This window comes from Tasmannia lanceolata, unplaced genomic scaffold (genome assembly GCF_043159265.1).
Source record: "Tasmannia lanceolata isolate RefF3 unplaced genomic scaffold, GAP_Taslan_0.1 ptg000006l, whole genome shotgun sequence".
Classification (NCBI taxonomy): Eukaryota; Viridiplantae; Streptophyta; class Magnoliopsida; order Canellales; family Winteraceae; genus Tasmannia; species Tasmannia lanceolata.
In genome coordinates, this window is record NW_027518683.1 from 43,532,965 (window position 1) to 43,556,312 (window position 23,348).

At 37.9% G+C, this 23,348-nt stretch overlaps 1 protein-coding gene and 1 pseudogene across 1 annotated transcript; both read right to left on the bottom strand.

The window, feature by feature from the left end:
- Window positions 1-15,920: 15,920 nt before the first annotated feature.
- Window positions 15,921-16,709, bottom strand: LOC143879029 (putative disease resistance protein RGA3). Its single transcript, XM_077381234.1, has one exon. It carries the CDS (start codon window positions 16,707-16,709, stop codon window positions 15,921-15,923), a length of 789 nt encoding a protein of 262 aa, XP_077237349.1.
- Window positions 16,710-17,034: 325 nt separating this feature from the next.
- On the bottom strand, window positions 17,035-18,168 carry LOC143879030 (putative disease resistance protein RGA3 pseudogene; annotated as a pseudogene).
- Between the last annotated feature and the right edge of the window lie 5,180 nt (window positions 18,169-23,348).

The following is a 23,348-nucleotide window of genomic DNA, read 5'->3' on the forward strand; positions in this document are numbered from 1 at the left end:
CCGAGCTGCACCATGGTCGATTGACTCAAATAAAGCCTCTGGGACAGTCAGTCCATGATCTACTGTGTAGGCCCCGTTCAGGTTTTTCAGATGTACGCAATTTTTAATTTTTCTTTTGGAGATATGCCCAAATTCTTTTATCAAAACATTTATTTTATAAGATCAACATTTTTAACTGTCACAAAGGAGTGGAGATGTATAGAAACCTTCTTAATTAACATACATGATCAAATTCTATTTCTAATTTTAGATGCTAAGTAAATAGGTAGATGTAGAAATCAATCCATACTTGAACGAGTGTTTAAATTTCATGTGTCATCTCTTAGTACTCGTCATAATTGAAATCCGATCATTGAGGGACAATGAAAAGACCTATTGGACGTTGTCCCTACTTCCACTAGGAAACCACTTCTTAATATTCTCTCTTTTTTCATCCTCCTAACCCAAAGTGAAATGGTTCAAATATTTAATTTATAACAAATCTTAAAGTTTGATCCTAATCATAACTGTTCCAAACCATCCAAAAATGAGGAAATGAAATCTAAAGATAATAAACCTTACTCCACCATTATTAGTAACACCTAAAAATAGAAAGCAATACAAAACAAGCTTAGCACCAAAGATAGACTACAATTCTTGGGATTTGAGATGAGAATGCAGCCACCCCATGAATAACAACATAGTGAGCTTAACAATCAGCAAGTAACATAGTGCTGCCTTAGCTGTGTCTAAGCATGCCCAAAAACAGAAAGGCTAAAATAAGTTATTCGAGTAAAGACAAATCAGAAATGCTGGTCATCAAAGATATTCAGAATTTCTCACTTTTTATCAAACAAATAAACAAAACATGTGCAAAAATCAATGTTCGGGATTGAGCACAAAGCAAAATAGCAAAATCCTCATATTCGTCAAAACTGGTAAGTCAAAGTGGATAATCATGACTAGGCATCAAAATGTATATTTTCAGAAAATTATCATCTTTCATGGGACTAGATAAACCAGAGCAAGGCTATGCATGGAATATAAAAATCAAAATCTTATCGATAGGCTATAGATCATAACACATAATCGTGGGGTACCGAAGTACCAAATAGAGTGACCTGCTGCAGGTCACTCGCGATCGTCGGAGGCATTCCTCGGAATGCAAGACGACAAGGCCAATGTATCACGTCCCATTGGCAGAACAACGTATCACATCCCACTGGAGGGAAGGGATCATAGCCAACATGAGATACCAAAAGCCCAGACAAAACAGTTACCCAACCATATTTGTAAAACATGCACAAAGGTGTCTGAATGCACAGAGTCAGAAAATGTATGTTCAGCCATAGCATGGTAAGTTTCAAAATAAGTTTTTAAAAGTAATAAAGTTGCCTTGAAATAACACAATGTTCAGAAACCATTCAGCAAGCAAGAGAATATAAATGATTGAAATATTTCAAAATAGGTATGCCAGACCAATATTCCAAATCATAAGTGAGATAAAAAAAATACATAAAGTGCCATCATAATTTACACTCCCAAAGTATCAAACCTTATTTGTATCAAAAGGGTAGTTTCCGAAGTAAAACACTAGGAAAGTACTATATCAATTACCTTGAGTGAGTAAACCAAATCCACCCACAGATCTTAAAATCATCCGAGCTGCACCATGGTCGATTGTACTCAAATAAAAGATCCCTGGACGATTGACCGTCTCAGTCCATGATCTACCGTGTAGGCCCCGTTCAGGTTTTTCAGATGTACGCAATTTTTAATTTTTCTTTTGGAGATATGCCCAAATTCTTTTATCAAAACATTTATTTTATAAGATCAACATTTTTAACTGTCACAAAGGAGTGGAGATGTATAGAAACCTTCTTAATTAACATACATGATCAAATTCTATTTCTAATTTTAGATGCTAAGTAAATAGGTAGATGTAGAAATCAATCCATACTTGAACGAGTGTTTAAATTTCATGTGTCATCTCTTCTCTCTCTCTCTCTCTCTCTCTTCTCTCTCTCTCTCTCTCTCTCTCTCTTTTCTTCTCCTTCTTTCTTCCTTTATTTTTCTCTTCTCTCTCTCTCTCTCTCTCTTGGACGTCCCTTCCAAAGGAAATTTCCCCAAAATTTCTCAAATCTTCTCCAACAATTTCTCCAGGCCCAAATCGATATACCAAAACAAAGCTCTGTAAAGCCGACCAACTCAAGGAAGCTTTAAAAAATCAGGCGGTGGAAATCTTATAAAGACGTCCAGCACAATCAAAAGCATTTCCAAAAATTTCTCTCATTCTCCCTTTAGACCAGTTAGAATACTCTCTCTCTCTCTCTCTCTCTCTCTCTCTCATCATTCTAAACCAATCGAAGGAAAATTCCTAAATAAATTTCTTAATCTCTCCCTTAAGCTCCTCAAAAATCTACCAAACCTTCTCCTTTGCGAGTCATGACATTTTAAGAGACTTCCTAAGGTTTTTAATTTCTCAATCTAAAAAATCACTTGTAACTGATTAACCAAATAAGCTTCATGGAAATCTTTTTCCACTTTCTGTCTTCCTAAATATATAGGATCCAATAGGAAATCTCTTTCTATTAAAATCCTAACAACAAATCCGAATCCATTTCTAACAAAATTTAGGAAGGAATCCAACTTACACCTCTAAAAGTTAGGTGCATGAAGTTCTCCTAAGATCTCTCCCTCTCTCACACAATTTGTTTTAGAAAGGCCATAATCTAGTTCAAATTTATTATAAGATATGATAATTGGAGGAAGGTTCTCAAAAAGCTTATATCCACACTATACATTTACTATTGAACTAGTTGCAGTCCCGTGCGATGCACAGCGCGGCCAAAAAATAAAATGAATAATAAAATTTATTAAAAGCGTATAGGTGTGCAAGAAGAAAATGAACAAGTTGCTTAATGAATACCATAATGAAACATGGAAACCCAACTTTCATGCAGTGATTTATTTGGTGAACTGACTTGGAGATTGATTGGAAGAAAATCTCGATAAAGTTCATCGCCCTGAATTGGGAAGATTCACGGTCTTGCGAAATCCTGGACACGTCGAACGTTTTCACACCTTTCCACATGATTTTTTTTTGGGAACAGTTTTTAATGGATTTTGAATACCCAATCCTATTAGAATCCTACCAACACATCCCACCCACCTCTAATTGCCCAAGTCTTAAAAACAACCCAACATCGAACGACTCTCTCCCTCTTCCTCCTTCAGTTGGGGTATTTATATATGAACAGTAACTTGCATTTATAGAGACATGAGGCTTGAGGGACAATGAAAAGACCTATTGGACGTTGTCCCTACTTCCACTCGGAAACCACTTCTTAATATTCTCTCTTTTTTCAATCCTCCTAACCCAAAGTGAAATGGTTCAAATATTTAATTTATAACAAATCTTAAAGTTTGATCCTAATCATAACTGTTCCAAACCATCCAAAAATGAGGAAATGAAATCTAAAGATAATAAACCTTACTCCACCATTATTAGTAACACCTAAAAATTTTCTCCCTCTCGCACGTTTCCAAACTATAAATAAAGACTTTTAAATACTAATCTAATAAAATCCCAAAAACTTCTCAGAAAATACATAAGATCCCTAATTAAATAATCTCTTAAAATCTCTAAAAAAAACATCTTTTAATCGTTAGAGAGAGAAGCGGCAGAAAAAATTTAGAAAGGCTGAGAACAAAAGGAAATTTTGGTCATTTTACACCACTAAATTCCCATTAAAATTTAAAAGACACTTCACATTCTTAGCAAACAACATCAATTGGAAGCCAAAAATCATGGTAGAAGGGAGCTAATCAATTGTGGAACCAGTAATCGTAGTCCTACCTAACAACAATAACATCAACACAAACAACATGGATGAAGTAAGTGCGAAAGCAAGTAAAAAATCAGATAAGTGAATTCTCCAACATACATGGACTAAAATAAATACAACATTAAAAAATGCTTTAAAAAATCAGAGATTTCTAATCTAGGTATCATTCAATGGCCCAAAAACACATTGCTAGTGATTGAATTTGAGAAGAAATACTCTTCAGTATACTACCCTTTGAAGAATCTCATCAACAATCAACCCTTGGAAAAAATTAACCTCTAAAACAGGGGATGTTACTCCTCCAGCTAAATATCCATTTTACAAAATCTAATTATACATAAAACATAAAAAAGGCTACCCCTTTGACCATCACTCTATCAAAAGAGAGTTGTATCAAAAGAGAGTTGTATCTCATCAGCTAAATCGAAGTATCGATAAATTTCCAACAAAATATTCATACATACATATGTACAAATTTTTTTACTACCACAAATAACAGTAGATGATTTTTGTAATTGAAAGAAGACTTACTCGCTTATTGTTAATTTTCAATAATAATAAGCCAGTAGAAACACAGAAGCATAGACAATAACATAAATTGGAGAAGAGCTTGCAATTTATCGATTTATCACTCGGCTGAACAATAATCCTTTAATTAACAGACACATATATGGTTAACTATTTGTTATTTATTTCACTTTTTGATACAAAATGCTAAGAAGATGGTAGGGAAAGGGGGTGAATGAAAGAAAAACAAATTGAGTGTTGCAAAGAGGAGAGGAAGAAGCAACACACTAGAGAAGACCCACCGGAAATTCAATTAAACCCTTCCAAATCTTCATCCAACATCAGAATTTCATGCTTCCTTACCTCTACTCCCTTCACTCTAATTCCTTACCTCTACTCCACATTCAGTCTAATGAATTTAAGTGTTGTAGAAGCCTAATAATTGGAATTTGGACAGATGAGAGAGAGGGAGGGCATGTATTCATAAGGAAAATGATAAAAAAAAAACAGATTGCAAAAGTCTAGAAAATACTCATCAGTAGTTTCTTCCCAGTCTCAAATTAGAGAGGGAGTCTCCAACCCTTAATCCATTCAAACTGGATGCATTAGAAGGAAATCCAGTAGATAAATAAAATGTCATAAACTAAAAAATCAAGGACAATAAATAATTGAAGGAAGAAAAGAAAATCCCAAACCAAAATCTCTTGAAGGAAAACCAAAATCCATTTTTAGTTTTAGTTTTTATCCCAAAATTTTAGACGCAATAAGAGCCTCTTTAAATCGAAACTTTAGTTTTAATCTATTGAAATCGAGTAAAACTGGGTATAGAGGGGGTGCCACGTGGCGAAACGGAATGCTAAACGAGGTATAGACATCTTTAAGCCTTGTTTTGACAAGGACATCAAAAACTCATGCTGACTTCTGATAAGGGCACCCATCTCAAAATATGGAATGCGAAACGGAAGGGTGCCTTTGCAAAATTCAAGCACAAGGGCACTCTCAGTTTAGCAATAATCTATTTCAGAAAACATTAGTTCTAAAACAGAGAGCATATAAAATCCAACACGGTGCTAGTAAGAATCGTAGTTCTGATTTTTCTTAAACCTACTTAAAAAAGAGAAATCATTTTTAATGATTCCAGAGTTAAATAAAAAACCTTTGGAATATTATAAAAAAAACCCATAAAAAATCATATAAGAAAAGCAAACAGACGTGTTCTAGAATCTTACTTTCTTGTCGTGGTTGTAGATTGTGAAACTAAGAGTAATCCAACGATCCATCCTTCAATCCCATCTATGTTCTAGAATCTTCTTCCACCACCGAATTCCATCGATTCAGGGCGATGGTCATTATTTTCATCATCTAGAAACAAGGAGTATGAAATTGAATTTCACCCCACACATCATCGAGAACAATTATAAATTTCTGACCGTTGAGTTTCTCTTCGAGGTGATGTTGAGCAGCATCCAGGTATGAGAGATCGCACTTGCTTCCAGTTGCAGATTCAAAAAGTGACATTGTTATTCTCAATAGATTAAAATCGTTAGACACATAAGCCCAAGCTCGTAGCCCAAAATGCGTCTTGACCCTGTGATCGTTATAGAAGAATTGAGCAAGAGTAGTCTTCCCATGCCCACCCGTGCCAACTATTGGAATAATAGAGTACAATTCATCATCATCGTCTGATGATACCAACAATTGCATGATTTTGTCTTTCTCGACTTGTCTACCAATAACATCAGATTCGTTTATCAAAGAATCTGATGTTATCGAATCTGAGTTTCACATCGCTCTTCGATTTCGAGAGGCCTCCCTCCATCTCTACCTTTCAAATGGAGGTCATGTCTTTTCTTCACTATCACATCTAACCTCCCTCTAATCTTGCTCATCTTATGTGCAATGTTCCTTCGATATAAAACAGGGTTCTTAGAACTGAAGAATTTCTGCACCTGATTTCTCTTGCTTGATTCAACTCCGTACTTCAACGTAGAAAGTCGAGCTTCCATAGCAACATCGTCCAATATGTCATCAGCATCATAAGCGATATTCTTGAGTTGACCAAGCCAATTTCGTACAGACTTAGAGTGAATTTGCCTTTCCTCAGCATCTTCAACCACGTTTTGAATTACTGTCACTGTGCTCCGTAACATTTCCAGCTCCTCCTCCACATCCAACATTGATTTGATCTCTTGTATTGCCGATTCCGTCAAATTGCCAATCAGTGCACGAAGGAGAGGGGATACAAATATTTGTGCTATTTCTGCCATACCTTCTTTTCCTCTTCTCTGGACATTAAACAAGAAAATCCCAAGAACGAACCAGATCTCTCGCTGTATATAGTGGAGACGGAGCAAATAATGAAGCATCGACAATAACGAAGCTCCTGAAGCCTATTAGGCTGGCCAAATCAATCTGATAATCTCAGCCCTTCATCTATGATGCCTCATTTATTGTTCCCCGAAGGAAAGAAATGTCTTTACGTGCCATGGGGCAACGATCATCATAATGATATAAAAGATCAACGGTCTTCATTTTACATATATATCGATCATTTTCAAGCACACAAAAATAAATTTCATGGTATGGTTTTACCATATATATCAAACCGTCCATTTGATGGGATACAACATATAGGTTGTGCCCCAAAACTCATTACAATAGGATGATTCTAATCCATGGATCTAAAGAGGGACTCACATTATGGAAACTTCTATAGATAGGACGGAAAAAAGTACACGGGAGATGATGTTTTCATCCCCTCTACAGTAGGCATTCGCCCCCTTATAATGTTAACACTAGAGGCTAGAGGGCAACTTAAACGTTTTTTTAGACTGTTCTTTGATTGCGAATGAGGCCATTGACTCGTATAGAAAACTTTGAAAGAAAGGCATTCTTTGTAAATTGGACATGGAGAAAGTTTATGATAGAGTGGATTGGGGATGCCTGAATTTCTCTTTAGAGAGAATGGGCTTTGGATGTCTATGGCGTTCATGGATGAAGAGTTGTGTTTCCTCTGCTTGGTTTTCTATCCTTATAAATAGATCTCCAAAGGGATTCTTTAAGTCATCTCGAGGGCTTAGACAGGGAGATCCATTATCCCCTTTCTTATTTGTCATAGTTGTGGAAATCCTTAGTAGGTTATTGGCGTTGGGGAGTGGTCTTGATCTTTTTAGAGGTTTTAGGATCGGTCTAGATGAGGTGGAGGTCTCTCATTTGCAATTTGCTGATGATACTTTATTGTTTTATGAGCCAGAGTCTGGTCAAGTGCGGAACTTAAAAGCCATTCTGAGATGTTATGAGCTCATTTCGGGTCAAAAATCTAATTTCCACAAGTCTAAAATATTTGCCTTGAATATTTCTGAGGAGAGGGCCCAGGAGATAGCTTTGATCCTGGGGTGTCAGTTGGAATCACTCCCTTCCTCGTATTTGGGTCTTCCGTTGGAGGTGAGCAGACCGAATAAAGACTTGTGGGATCCTATAGTTGAGCGGATTGAGAGAAGATTGGGCTCATGGAAAAGGAATCTAGTATCTCGTGGTGGTAGGCTTGTGTTGGTGAAGGCTGTACTGTCCAACATACTCATTTACTTCATGTCTTTATTTAAATGCCCTGTGAGTGTCTCTCTGCGAATTGAACAGATTCAGGGGAGATTCTTGTGGGGTGGGAATAAGGAAAAGAAAGGGATTGCTTTGGTCAAATGGGAAGATGTTTGTGTCCCCATCAACATGGGCGGGTTGGGCATCAGGAGAGTTAAAGAACTCAACCATGCGCTTTTGGGCAAATGGTTATGGAGATTTGGGGAGGAGCATGATAGGTGGTGGGTTAAGGTCATTAGTAGCAAGTATGGATGCGATAGGGGGAGATGGGAATCCATGGACTCGTTTGCGAAAGAAGGGCTGTTGGTATGGAGAGATATCTTAAAAATGTGATCTCTTTTCATGTCAAAAGTTAGATTTAGAGTCTATAGGGGTGATAGAATTTTGTTCTGGCATGATGTGTGGTGCGGTGATGTGTCCTTTAAATGTAGATTCCCGAGATTATTTAGCATGGCTTCTAATAAGGAGGCCTTTGTTTGCGATTGCTTTGAGCATAATGATAGTGTCCTTGTGTGGAATCCAGGGTTTAGAAGATCTTTTTTTGAGTGGGAGGTGGAATTGGCCTCTAGCTTGCGGGTCCTTCTTGAGGGATGTTATATTAAGAGGAATGGAGAGGATAAAAGGCTTTGGACTGAGGAACCTTATGGGTCTTTCTCGGTCAAATCTTTCTATAAGAGTTTATTGCCCATTTCTAACCCTTCGTATTCGGCATAGGTATGGAAATTTAAATTCCTGCCTAGAGTTTGTATCTTTGGTTGGGCAATTTGTCGTGATAGAATGCAAACTATCAATTTTCTGAGAAATCGTGGTATGTGTCTTATCAATCATTGCCCGCTATGCCTGCAAGAAGGGAATCTGTGGATCATTTGTTTATGCATTGTTCTTTTACTCGGCTCATTTGGCGTTTCATTTTCATGAGATTTGGAATTTGTTGGGTTTTCCCAAAGTCTATTCCGTCATTATTACATCAGTGGAGAGGAGTTCCTTTGAAGGAAAAGGGGAAAACTTTGTGGAATTTTTGTTTACTCGCTACGTGGTGGTTTATTTGGAAGGAGAGGAATTCTAGGATCTTTGAGGGGAAAGCTAAGAACCCTCATTGGATCTACTTGAAGATTGTCACTTTAGTTATATCTTTGGTGAGATGTCTTCCTTCTTTCCGGTTTGTATCGGCTTATGATCTTTGGGAAGGTTGGAGGGAGGTTTGTTTTAGTGTTGATCGGAGAGCTCTTGTTTCGCGAAGGTGGGAGTCACCTCCTCAAAATATGCTTAAGGTTAACTTCGATGGAGCGAGCTTCGGCAATCCAGGTCCGGCTGGGGTGGGAGGGGTGTGTCATAACGAAGAGGGGGGAGTAGTGTGGGCATACTACGGCTCTATAGGTGTCTGTGATGCCTTTGAAGCTGAAGTGAGGGCTGCACATTTTGGCATTTTACATATTGATAGAAGTTTGTTGGATCAGACCATTGTTGAAGGGGATTCGTTAAATGTGATTCGTTGGCTGAAAGGTAGGGCGGCTTCTCCGTGGAGATTTCTTTCCATTTTTTATGAGATTGGTGATATAACTTCGGGGTCTTCTATTGGATATCAACATGTCAGAAGATCGGCAAATGGTAAGGTGGATGCGCTTGCCAAGCGCGGTGTATCTGGTGGTCCTATTAGGTGGTCTGACCATCTTCCTCCTTGAGGAGTGGTGTGCCATTGATTGTATCTTTCGACTCATTTGTCTTATTGTATTCTTTCGTAAATATGGGAGTTTCATCTCGGTCTCCTGATTTTCCATCATTTATAATATTACCATTTCAAAAAAAAAAACTTTAACGCTTTTTTTGACGTCAAATCTCGTTTACAGGGGGCGAACGCGTACTGCATGGGGTGAAACTATCATAGACCAAAGTAGATGGGAAAAAACAGATAGTGGCCCACCTATTCGTATGGCATAAGACATTCATCTATTGATCCTTGCAGTTGATAAATTCACCCCGTTCTATTACAATATTCACCCCCTATTTTTTCAAAATGGATTGTACAGCCCACACCATAGGATGATCCAAACCGTCCATTTGATGGGCTACAACATAAGTAGGTTGTGCCCCAAAATTCATTACAATAGGATGATTCTAACCCTCCAATCCAAAGAGGGACTCACATTATGGAAACTTCTATAGATAGGATGGTTGGGATCATCCTATGGAAATAATTTTTGGGGCACAACCTATTTACGTTGTGGCCCATCAAATGGACGGTTTGGATCATCCTATGGTGTGGGCTGTACCATCCATTTTGAAAAATACAAGGTGATTTCATCATAGAAGGCGGTGAATTTATCACCGCCTAAAACCTTATGTAATAGAAGATTTTAACATGCAGTTTCTTGGAAATACATCCGAAAGAAAAGTACACTAAGGCAACCACCTATTTGTATGATCTAAGACATTCAACTGTGTGGATTAGACACTATCCCAAAAATCTTCTTAACAAGATGAGCTTAATCCTCCAATATATTTGGTGTAAAATGGATGGTTTAGGTAATTCAAAAAATCACTCGGAAAAGAAGGATAGGTTTTTCCCATCCCTATTTGGGATAGGGATTTCATTGTCACAATTGGGGCTGCAAATTAACCGAGCCGGATCACGAACATGCATGTTTGGGTTCGGCTCATTAAAAGCTTGGCTCGGGCTCATTCGTTTACTGAACGAGGCGAGCCCGAGCCCAAGCCTAAAAATTAGGCACGTCAAATAAACGAGCTTTGTATAGTTCGGCTTGGACAAGCTCATGAACTTTTTTAGGCTCGGTTCATAAAGCCGAGCCGAGCTTTAAAGCTCAGATTATATATATATATATATATATATATATATATATATATATATATATATATATATATATATATATATTCTAGTAAAAAACCCCGTGCGATGCACGGGCAGACAATGAACTGTACGGACCACATCACAAGTTGATCCAAACCGTCCATGTGATGGAACACAACATAAATAGGTTGTGCCCCAAAAATCATTTCCATAGGTTGATCCTAGCCTTCCAATCTTATAGAGGTTTCCATAATATGTTGTTCCTCTTAAATCGGATGGTTAAGATCACCCCATAGATTTTTTTATTAAAAAAGCATAGATGAGGGGGGTAGGATTGAAATTCTGTGGCTTTAATGGGCGCCTTTGTTAAAGAGCATAAAGGAGGGGGTAGGATTGAAAATATGTGTGTTGAATGGGTGCATTTGTTAAAAAAAGTCAAAAAAAGTGATGAGTAATTCCACAAAAATTTCTCTTATTTTCTCTTCTACTATATAGTACTAGATACACACACACTCACTCACTAAGCCTGTAGGATTCCAAAATGTCAGTCGCCTTTTCCGGAAAGAGTTTTTCTAAGAATAATTTTTCCACCTCCAAAAGTTTGATTTCCCCCCACCTTCCTAACAATTTAAGTTTGCCGCCTAAGAATTTAAGTTGTGCCCTATTGGACGGAAGGAAATTTTTTTTCCAAGAAATGAAAAGGGGCACAAACACCCCAATGTTTGGCTCGGCTCGTTTGTAGCCCTACTCACAATATGAGACTAGTCCAATTTGTCAGGCCGACTCACCCACTCAAAGTAAAGATAGGTTTTCCTAAATTCATGCATATTAGTCAAATTTTAGAAATTCCATTCACTTTAGTTTTAGGCTCTGTTTGTATACAGGTAGTTACCTTGTAGATTAGTGGTATGAGTAGTCAATACGGAGGAGACAAACATTTGCCTAGGATTTTACTTGTAGAATAGTGGGGAGAATTAGATGGTCTTCTGAACAGTCCTTTTGTAGTAAGAGATTTTAAATTATGTATTTTTTTGTGGAAAAAAAAACATGTTCTAAAAAAATGTATAGTATGGCTCACCTACGAGTTAATCTAAGAAATTCTTTTATTAATCTTGCAATAGATAGACCATGTTGTTAGACTTTATTTAATTTGAGGAACTTACCTCCGGCCATGTGGGTTTAATTCCTATTGGGATGGGATAAACCCAAAGTGGGTCCCACAAAAAAGTATGCGAATTGAGATTCTATATAAAACGTTTTCTTTTCTAATTAGTACTGAAGCTTGAACCCTAAAAAATATGGTTTTTATCTTTTCCCAAGCAGACACAAAAGTTAGCCGAACTCCATAAAATTCGATTTTCTTTCATTTAATATATAAACTTTGAAAATGTTAGAGGGCTCCACTATCAGAATAGATATTCCTACAAATTTCAAAATCTTTTAATATTAGTGGGCTCAACTTAAAATTCCGAATTTTAAAATGATAATGGACCCAGTAGAAACCGAAATTTTTGAAATTAAGTCATCCCGTAGTCAAATTGACCGAAATACTAGCCCTTTGGAATTTGAATTTTTCACTAAAAATACCCCTAGAGAAAATGGATGGAAATGAAATGGAAATTGATGGAAAACAATGGAAAACGACAGGAAAACATAGGGAACGGACTTAAAATGAGGAGAACTAACAAATGCCTTTGTTGGATAAAGCGGAGCAAAATAGGGGTGTCTACAATAATGTTCCCTTGAAATATGTCACCAAAATGTGTCAAGGCGCCACTTATCCTAAAATTCGAATAAACGATCGATTGTACCCAAATAATAGAACCTGGACGATCGACCTCTCAGTCCATGATCAACCGTGTAGGACCCTTTCAGGTTTTTAAGATTTACGCAAGTTTCAATTTTTCTTTTGGATATATGCCCCAATTCTTTTATCAAAGCATTTATTTTATAATATCAACATTTTTAATTGTCACAGATGTATAGACATCTGTTCTTCCACCATTAATGCTCTGTTTGGTTACCGGGTTTTTTTTGTTCCTGAGAGTTTTGTGGGAGAGTAAGTTAAATTTTGGTCCCATCCCATGTTTGGTTGCCTTTTAGCACTAGGTTTATTTTAATCCCACTCTTGCAATGATTACTTGTGGGGTGAATTTTTTAATCCCACTTTTGTAATGATTGCCTTTTCATCCCATCCCAAGATAACCCCAGGAACAAAAATAAACTCAGGAACCAAAAATAAGCTTGAGAAGAATTTTTTTCTACCCAACAGTTCAAGCAACCAAACAAAGGTTTTTTTTTTTCCCACCATATCTCCCAGGGTATTTTTTTCTCCCACATAACCAAACATGGGATTTTTATTTTACCAGGATACTTCCAGGACTCTTTTTTTCCCACCTATCTCCCAGAGTATTTTTTTCTCCCACATAACTCCCGGGACCAAAAAAAAACCTGGCAACCATACAGAGCATAAGAGAACAGTATTCATCTTCTTTATCTTCTCTCTCTTTCTTTCTCCCCCTTCTCTCTCTTTTTTTTTTTTTCATCTCTTCTCTCTCTGTCACCTGGACGTCCCTTCGAAAGGAAGTTTCCCCAAAATTTTTAAAAAAATCAGGTGGTGGAAATCATATAAAATCGTCAGGGGAACATTTTCTCTGCATGTTGTGGTATGAAGCTTTAAGTATTGTACTTCAACTTTATTCATGACTACTGCTCTCTCTGCTGCCTTAAATGGCTATTACGCATCCATTTGAACATTTGTATTGAAAATTTCTCTCAATCGCTCTAGACCAATTAGAATACTCTCTCTCTCTCTCTCTCTCTCTCTCAACAATTCAAAAGAAAATTCCTAAATAATTTTTCTAATCAATCCCTTAAGCTCCTCAAAAATCTACCAAACCTTCTCCCTTGCAAGTCATGACATTTTAAGAGACTTCCTAATGTTTTTAATTTCTCAATCTAAAAAATCACATGTAATTGATTAACCAAAGAAGCTTCCTAAATGTATACATGGAAATCTTTGTCCACTTTCTCTCTTCCTAAATATATAGGATCCAATAGGATATCTCGTTCTATTAAAATCCTAACAACAAATCCGAACCCATTTCTAACAAAATTTAGGAAGGAAACCAACCTACGCCTCTAAAATTTAGATGCATGAAGTTCTCCTAAGATCTCTCCCTCTCTCACACAATTTGTTTTAGAAAGGCCATAATCTAGTTCGAAATTATTATAAGATACGATAATTGGAGGAAAGTTCTCAAAAAGCTTAGATCCACCCTATACATTTACTATTGAATAAGATTCTTATCTCAACCAACATAGAAAGTCTAAACGAAATCTATTAGTATCTCATCCTAACTGAAACTCTAATCTAAAGATTGGATGTTTTCATCACCCCCCTTTGGGTAAGGCCGCTCATAGTAATAGATAGACATCTTTAAGCCTTGTTTTGACAAGGGCATGAGTTTTGATAAGGGCACCCATCTCAAAATGAGGCATGCTAGCAAAAAAACAAGCACAAGGGCGCGCCCATTGGATCCATGTTGCCAAACACCATTTATAAGCATTTATGAATCCTTTAATTTTGTAAATAGTAAATCTTTGGTATATTACAAAATAAAAAACATGAAGAATCATACAAAAAAAGCAGACAGACATGCTCCAATTTTGTGTCAATGAAAATGAAAGAAATACTTATCTTTGTTTACCTGTCTTGGTTGTGGATGGCAAGGTAGAGGAACTGAGAGTAATCCAACAATCTATCCTTTAATCCCATCTACATTCTAGAATCTCTTTCCACCACCAAATTCCATCGATTCAGCTCTCGCTCTGATTCTTAAAATCCTCCGTTCATGTTTCTACATCTGCCATGTTTTGTACAGAAGGACCCTCCTTGGCTTAGTTTCTTTAATTTTTCTTAAAATCATGAAGATTAAAATAATAATAATATTAATGCAATGGTAGAAAATGTTTAAACGGGGAAAGAGGACGCCCCTTTGTCTAGATGACGATTACCAGCAGCTAAATCGGGGGATGTGTTGTATCTTGGGCCAATCTTGGCCGTCGTTCTCTTGACATGATTCCTTTAATTTAGGACATCCAACAATATACAAACTTTTAAGTGTAGTGGGGAGGCCATCTTCTGGCAAGGATGATATTTCGGGACAGTTTCTAATACGTAAATCATTGAGGGATGTGAGGTTTTGCATCCCATTGGGTAAGGACTTGAGATTTTCGCAACTGTCGACGGAAAGATGGACGAGAGTGGCGGGCAGCCCATACTCATTGTTGTTATCATCAGGGAACAACGAGAAGAGTTGAGGACAACTATCGATTATCAAATTTGTGAGAGAGGTGAGGCTTTGCATCCCCTTGGGCAAGGACTTGAGATTTTGACAAGTATAGATTTTTAGAATATTGAGCGTGGTGGGCAGTCCATAGTCATTATTTTCATCATCTGGAAAAAGGGAATGGAGTTGAGGACATTCACGGATTACCAAATTTTTGAGAGAGGTGAGGCTTTGCATCCCCTTGGGCAAGGACATGAGATTGTCACATGAAAATATTTGAAGGTCTTGAATTGTCATGGGCAGCACTGACTCTTCTGACAAAAGCGGGAGTTGAGTGGCAATGGATAACTCTACAAGGGAGGTGAGGTTTTCCAGCCGAGTCGGCATGGATTTGAGATTAGGACATCCGTCAATTTTTAGAGATTTGAGCGTGGTGGGAAGCCCCCCCTCTCCATATCCCAAGGACTTTAGTCGTGGGCAGTTAGAGATTTGCAAATGTTGAAGAGAGGTTAGATCTTGCAAAGAGACCTCCTCGAGACAACACTCCAACTGATCACACCTTTTTATGCTTAACCTCTCAAGAGAGGTAAAGCAAGGCGTTGTCAAGCTTGATCTTCACGCCACATCTAAAAAGTTTTAAGTCACAAACAGATGGGATCCTCGGAAGGGCACTCAATTCTCCGCAACCATTTATAAGTAACTCTGTGACGGCAGGAAGGTCAGCGGGCAATTCCTGCAGCTTGGGGCAGTTCTGTAAGGTGAGCTTACAAAGAGAAGGTAGCTGGCAATCAAGAGGAAAGAGATGTTCGCAATTTCTACAATCCTCAACGGTAATGCAAGTCAGATTGGAGAGATGTGACATCCAACTTGGAAAACTGACACCGCCGTAGGATTTTATATGTAATATTTGGGGTCGGCATGGGGTTGGAGGCCTTCCAATATCCCATCATCATTGACTCTTCCATCTTGTGAACTGTCATCTCGGCCCCATTCCAAACTCAACTCATTAAAGTATTTCTTATCTTTCAAGTTGGCTTCTTTCGCCTCCTCTATGTTTTGCACATACTCGAGACCCGAAATGTCAAGTCTTCCTTTAATGTTACTCCGGTTATTCAACTCTCCTATCTGACAACCACTCTCTTCGGACACCGTGAAATGCGGCAATGTTTGGAGCGAAGTTAATTTTCCAATTCCTGGCAAAGGAATTAACTCTGAAACAATATGCCGTAGATTAACTAGATTCGTGATACCTTTGGGTAGCCCTATAAGTTTCGAACAATAATTCAGACCTAGCGTTTGCAAATTACAGAGACTAGTTACTGATTCAGGCAGCCTCTCTATCTTCGTGCCAAAGAGGTCAGGGTAGCGTAGATGTTTCAAATGGCTAATCGAATCCGGCAACTTGTCAATTTTAGAATTACTCAAATCCAATACACGCAGGCATCTCAACTCCATCAATGCATCATTGAGAATCTGGTTGTCAATGGAAGATGGAGCCCACAGTCGTAAAGTGCACAATCTCTTAAATTTGCTCAAGGCCTCCAAAGACATTGAACCCTCTTTGCCGTCAGTCCATGATAAATGACGTGCCATTTCAGGGATGCTTCGTGGCATACCGTCTTCCATTCTCCAACATTCATCCCCTGAGACAGATTCTGCTAGATCATGCATTAAATCATGCATCACGTATATTGAAGTCTTCAGAAAGAAGACATGGTGAGAATATTGAAAGAAAGACTTTAGTAATAAATCATCAAATATCTCCCCACCTATGTCTTCTAGGAGTGTGCTTCGTTTGGGTTGAATGAAGCCCGTAGGCATCCATTGTCGGACCAACTCATCTTTCTTAAACCAATGATCTTTAGGAAATTTGGCACAATAGGCAAAACAATGCTTTTGACTGGGTGGCAGGTGACAATAGCTCAATCTCAATGCTGGCAAAATTTTATTATCATCACCCTTCCATATTTCGCTTGTCAAAATCCTTTCCCACTCGCTCACAGTCCTTTTATAAGACAAGATCCCCCCCCAATGTCTTTACTGCCAAAGGCAGGCCTTTGCATTTTTTCACAATTTGCCTACCGATTTCCTCCAGTTCCGGAAAGGCATTTGAAATCCCTCCCGCAAAAGCACGCCCAGTAAACAATTCCCAACAATCAGCATCTGGTAAAACCTTCAAATGGTGGGAAGGAATTTTGCCCAACATCCTTGCAACCCCTTCATCTCGTGTAGTAATGATAATTTTACTTCCTTTCGCTCCAACTCCAAAGGGAACTCGTAGAGTGTCCCAATGAGTATGAATTTGATTTTCACCCCACACGTCATCGAGAACAATTAAAAATTTCTGACCGTTGAGTTTCTCTTCGAGGTGATGTTGAGCGGCATCCAGGTATGAGAGATCGCACTTGCTTCCACTTGCAGATTCAACAAGTGCATTTGTTATTCTCAACACATTAAAATCATCAGACACACAAGCCCACACTCTGAGCTCAAAATGCGTCTTGACCCTCTGATCGTTGTAGACGAATTGAGCAAGAGTAGTCTTCCCAACCCCACCCATGCCAACTATGGAAATAACAGAGTACAATTTATCATCATCATCTGAAACCAACAATTGTATGATTTTGTCTTTGTCGACTTGTCTACCAATAACATCAGATTCGTCTACGAAAGAGCTAGTTTCCCGTCGCTCCTGCTCGATTTGGGAACCCCTCCCTCCATCTCTTCTAATTTCGAGATGGAGGTCATGTCCTTCCTTTACAATCACATCTAACCTTCCACTAATCTCCCTTATCTCACGTGCTATGCCACGTTCGTACTGGAAAATAGAGGAGATGTACCGAACAGCCCCTACCTTCTGTCTCTTGCTTGATTGAGCTTCCGAAGCAACATCGTCCAATATGTCATTAGCGTCGTAGGCGATATTCTTGAGTTCTCGAAGCCAACTTCCAACAGCCTTAGAGTGAAATTGCTTTTCCTCAGCATCTTCAATCACGCCTTGAATTAATTTCACTTTCCTCTCTAACTTTTCCACCTCCTCCTCAACACCAACACCCCATATTGATTTCATTTCTTGTATTGCCGATTCCGTCAGATTGCCAAACAGTGCACCAAGAACAGAGGATACAAACATTTGTACCATTTCTGCCATACTTTCTCTTAAGGAAACAAGAAAATCCCAAGATGTTTGTCTACAGTGAGAGAGAGAGAGAGCAGTGAGAGAGAGAAGAAGAAGAACCAAGTTTAGTCAAATTTGTCGGATTGTAGATTACATCATAATGGTATAAAAGATCAACGGTCTCGATTTTAAGTAAATATCCGTTTGAAGGACCCAAAAATTAAGTGTTTGACCTTGACAGTGATTGGCCACCACTTTGTTTCATAGAAAAACTAATGATAAATTCACCACATTTTAGGATGGATTCACCCGTATTTTTCAAAAATGGACTGTACAGTTCACACTATAGGTTGATCCAAACCGCCCATTTGATGGGCCACATTGTAAATAGGTTGTGCCCCAAAAATCATTCCCATAGGATGGTTCTAACCCTCCCATCTAATGAGGGACTCACATTTTGAAAAATACGAGGTGCATTCATCATAGAAGGGGTGAATTTATCACGACCCCAAAACTTACGTAATAGATAATTTTAACATGCATTTTCTTGGAAATACATGCGGAAAAAACGTAACATAAGGTCCACCACCTATTTGTATATCCAATACATTCAACTGTGTGGATTAGACACTACCCCAAAAATCTTCTTCACAAGATGATCTTAACCCTCCAATATATTTGGTGTAAAATGGATGGTTCAGGTAATTCAAAGAATCACACGGAAAAGAAGGATAGGTTTTTCCCATCTCTATTTGGGATAGTGATTTCATTCTCACAATATGGGGACTAGTTAAATTTATCAGGCCGACTCACCCACTCAAAGAAAAGATAGGTTTTCCCTAATTCATGCCGATTAGTCAAATTTTAGAAATTCCATTCACTATAGGTTTAGGCTCTGTCTGGATACAGGTAGTTACCTTGTAGATTAGTGGTATGAGTAGTCAATACGGAGGAGACAAACATTTGCCTAGGATTTAACTTGTAGAATAGTGGGGAAATTACATGGTCTTCCGAACAGTCCGTTTGTAGTAAAAGATTTTAAATTATGTACTTTTTTGTTCAAAAAAAAAAACTTGTGCTAAAAAATGTATAGTATGGCCCACCTACTAGTTAACCTAAGAAATTCTTTTATTGATCTCGCAATAGATAGACCATGTCCCAACATAAATTCAACAACTAGAGTGAGAATTTTTGAGACGTGGCCTATCTACACAAGGGCTAACAAATGAATGGTGGAAGGAATATCAATTAGAAATGTGTGTGCACCTGCTTTGTGTTTCTTCTTCTTGCAAGAGATGGCCTTTCTGAATGCAGTAATGCAATAGGATAGCAGGTGCAGAACCAATTCAAAGCAATCAAACAACAAGACACGCAGATAATGTCAATTAAAAGGTTTAATTGACTTTTTGAAAGGCAATACACCGAAAGGAATAAAAAAAAAAAAGGAGAGAAAAAGTCTCACAAGGTGTCTACCTTAGGTATGTTGGACGGATTACGTGTTGTTTGGCTGGCACACCATATAATAAACTCTTTTCGTTTTTTTGGGCCGCCTCAATGTATAGAAATTAGAATACTCTCTTACTCTTCCGTCTAATGAAAGTCTCTGTTTTTTATACTTTCACCTAATGCTTTGCTTTAATGGTTTATTACATAGTTTAATCAACAAACAAAAAAGAAAACGATGTTAGGTAAGGTCTTCACCTAACATGGATATGTCCTCCATGGCATTGTGGGTCCCACCTTTGATTGATCTGAACCCTCCATTGAATAAGCCTTAGCTTTGATCTCCCATTTCCCATAAACTTGGTGTTCTTCTCCATTCTCTAAATCTCTAGTACTCTTCTTCTTTTCTCTTGTTTCAGCCTTTAACTTTCTTCTTTTACCTTTTCCATTCAATCTCTACACAGATAATACATACTTATAGACACAAGCCACTTCCTAAAATAGCTAACCACATTAAACACAATTGTAGTCCCATAAGTGCAAGGACTCTTCGAGAATTAACCCGGCATAAAGGACCCTAGAAAACATACAAGGACTCTTTCATTTTCAATACATAATAACTACCTTAGAAGTTAGAACTCATGTACAATAATTATCTCGATTGTCGGATTGTAGATTACATAATAATGGTATAAAAGATCAACGGTCTCGATTTTAAGTAAATATCCGTTTGAAGGACCCAAAAATTAGTTGACCTTGACAGAGATTGGACATCACTTGTTTCACAGAAAAACTAGTGATAAATTCACCACATTTTAGGATGGATTCACCCCGTATTTTTCAAAAATGGACTGTACAGTCCACACTATAGGTTGATCCAAACTGTGTATTTGATGGGCCACAATGTAAATAGGTTGTGCCCCAAAAATCATTCCCATAGGATGGTTCTAACCCTCCCATCTAATGAGGGACTCACATTTTGAAAAATACGAGGTGCATTCATCATAGAAGGGGTGAATTTATCACGGCCCCAAAACTTATGTAAATGATGATTTTAACATGTATTTTCTTGGAAATACATGCGGAAAAAAAGTAACATAAGGTCCACCACCTATTTGTATATCTAATACATTCAACTGTGACTATCCCAAAAATCTTCTTCACAAGATGATCTTAACCCTCCAATATATTTGGTGTAAAATGGATAGTTCAGGTAATTCAAAAAATCAGGTGGAAAAGGAGGATAGGTTTTTGCTATCCCTGTTTTGGGATTGGGATTTCATTCACACAATATGGGGACTAGTCAAATTTGTCAGGCCGACTCCCCCCACTCAAAAGAAAAGATAGGCTTTCCCTAATTCATGTGGATTAGTCAAATTTTAGAAATTCCATTCACTCTAGGTTTAGGCTCTGTTTGGATACAGGTAGTTACCTTGTAGATTAGTGGTATAAGTAGTCAATACGGAGGAGACAAATATTTGCCTAGAATTTAACTTGTAGAATAGTTGGGAGAATTAGATGGGTCTTCCGAAGTGTCCTTCTGTAGTAAGAGATTTTAAATTATGTACTTTTGTGGAGAAAAAACACGTGCAAAAAAAATGTATAGTAAGGCCCACCAATTAGTTAATCTAAGAAATTCTTTTATTAATCTTGCAATAGATAGACCATGTCCCAAAAATCTTTTTCATAGGATGGTCATAAACCATCAATATATTTGGCATAAAATGGGCGGTTTAGAAAGTTCAAAACTAAAAACCAACAAAAATTGAACAACTAGAGTGATTTTTTTATAGACAAAGCCTATCTACACAAGGGCTAACAAATGAATGGTTTAGATATAATCCATATTGGTGAGATCCATTATTCTTTTTTTACTTGTGTATGTGTATTTTCACGAAAACTCAAACATATATACATTTGGATCTCTCATATGTAATATTCCTATTTTGTATAATATATTGAAAAATATTAATTATTAAGTGGGGCGCACGTGTATTCCCTCTAATAACATATACTTACGGCCAATACAAGGCATCAAGAATAGGGGATACAAATAGTTGTGCTTTTTCTGCCATACCAAAAGAAGAAAATCCCAAGAACGAACCAATGGAGAAAATAATAAAGCGAGTGCACTGAGAGACAAGAAGTGTAGAATTTGGATTTCTGCTAATCTAGAATACTTTCATTAATCAGTAACTTGTGCTTAAATAAGCACTTACAGATAAACATGGAAGGAGATAAACCTAATCTACAATGTAATCTTAATCCAACTGATTTGCCTAATCCACCACAATCCAATCATATCCAATCAGATCTGATATTCTCTAACATGCCCCCTCAAACGTAAACATACGTTTGATTACAATGAAATTCCCCAATACAATTGAATTCCCCAAATTGCAAATTTAATCAAAATGCAAGGCACACTGCCGAAAGTGGATGACGAAGATCCCTTGATGATGATGACCGAAGTCGCCAATGATGATAACACATGTTTGTCGAAGAAGGTGCCGCTTTGTTGATGTGCTGCAAAGAGCCTTAGTTGGTTGAATCAAACTCAAGCCACGATGGGAGAATTATCATGGGCCGGTTTTGGATTACCGAACCTCATAAAAGTGGGTCACTATGGACCAAAGCCTCGATGGACATATATCATGGGTCGATTTTGAATACCGAACAAGAGAGAAATTGTTCTCTCAGGCACGAACCTCAAGGAGAGAGGCCCCTCAACTGAGAAGAGCTCCTATTTCAGGCACTCACCATATAGGGGTACCTCAGCTGAATAGGTGAAAGAAAAAAATAATGAAGAGAAGCGACGGTTTGCGGCTGAGAATGATGCTGCAACGATAATACAAAACTTTGAATCTTAGGACATGGGATGGAGAAGAGTGCATATATCAAATTTGGGGAGGGTTATCAATGAGAGTATGAAATGGGAATAAATGGGTGGTGTGATTAAAATAGGGGGGTGCTGTTATCAATATGAGAGGTGGATTTATGGCAAGAGAGAAAATCCAAGAAGATGGATAGGGGTGCAAAGAAACTAAAATAACAAAGCTTTGGACAAGCCCCTTTTTTTCTTTCGCCGAAGTAAATAGATCTAAGAGGTTTGATCCCGATTTTTTTCCCATTCACGTATTACAAATGGATCAGCGGTGAGATTTTTATTCCTTGCCCATTCTTTCTGTTCCGGTATTTTCCATTCCATACATCCCTTATCAGTTTATGGACAACTATCTCTCGAGCATAGGTGGGTTTGGCCTCAATGGGAAAAAAGCACCTAACAACGCATCTTCACAGACCAAGAACTATGAGATCACCCCTTTCATTCTGGGGTGACGGAGGGAACGTACCATTCCCGTGCAAGGATTAGGAAATGAGAAAATAGAGAAATGGGTGATGCTGCAACCTTTCATTTAAGCATGGGTGCTATTTGGCAAAAAATGAAAAACGGGGTGTCTAAGGACAAAAGGAGGGAGTGAAAGATATGATCAAACTGGAAATTTGGGGACATATGAGACTGGAAGGGGTGTGCTTATCAAATCTGGAGGAGAGGTTAATCGAATAGAGGATGCTAATTTCATCCTTCTCTTTTAAAATAGAAGGGGAAAAAAAACTGTTTGCGGCAATCGGATTTGACATCGCAGGTGACCAGTCCGTGTTGGCCAATGATTTAGAATGTGAGATCCAAATTTCAATTTGATATCTCCCTGTATGTAGACGAAGGTTACACGTTGACGGGTTGGAGATCCGGTTGAATA

What these genes read in the sequence shown, in the direction of transcription:
- LOC143879029 (XM_077381234.1), bottom strand. Translation starts at nt 16,709, where the DNA reads ATGCATGATTTAATGCATGATCTAGCAGAATCTGTCTCAGGGGATGAA.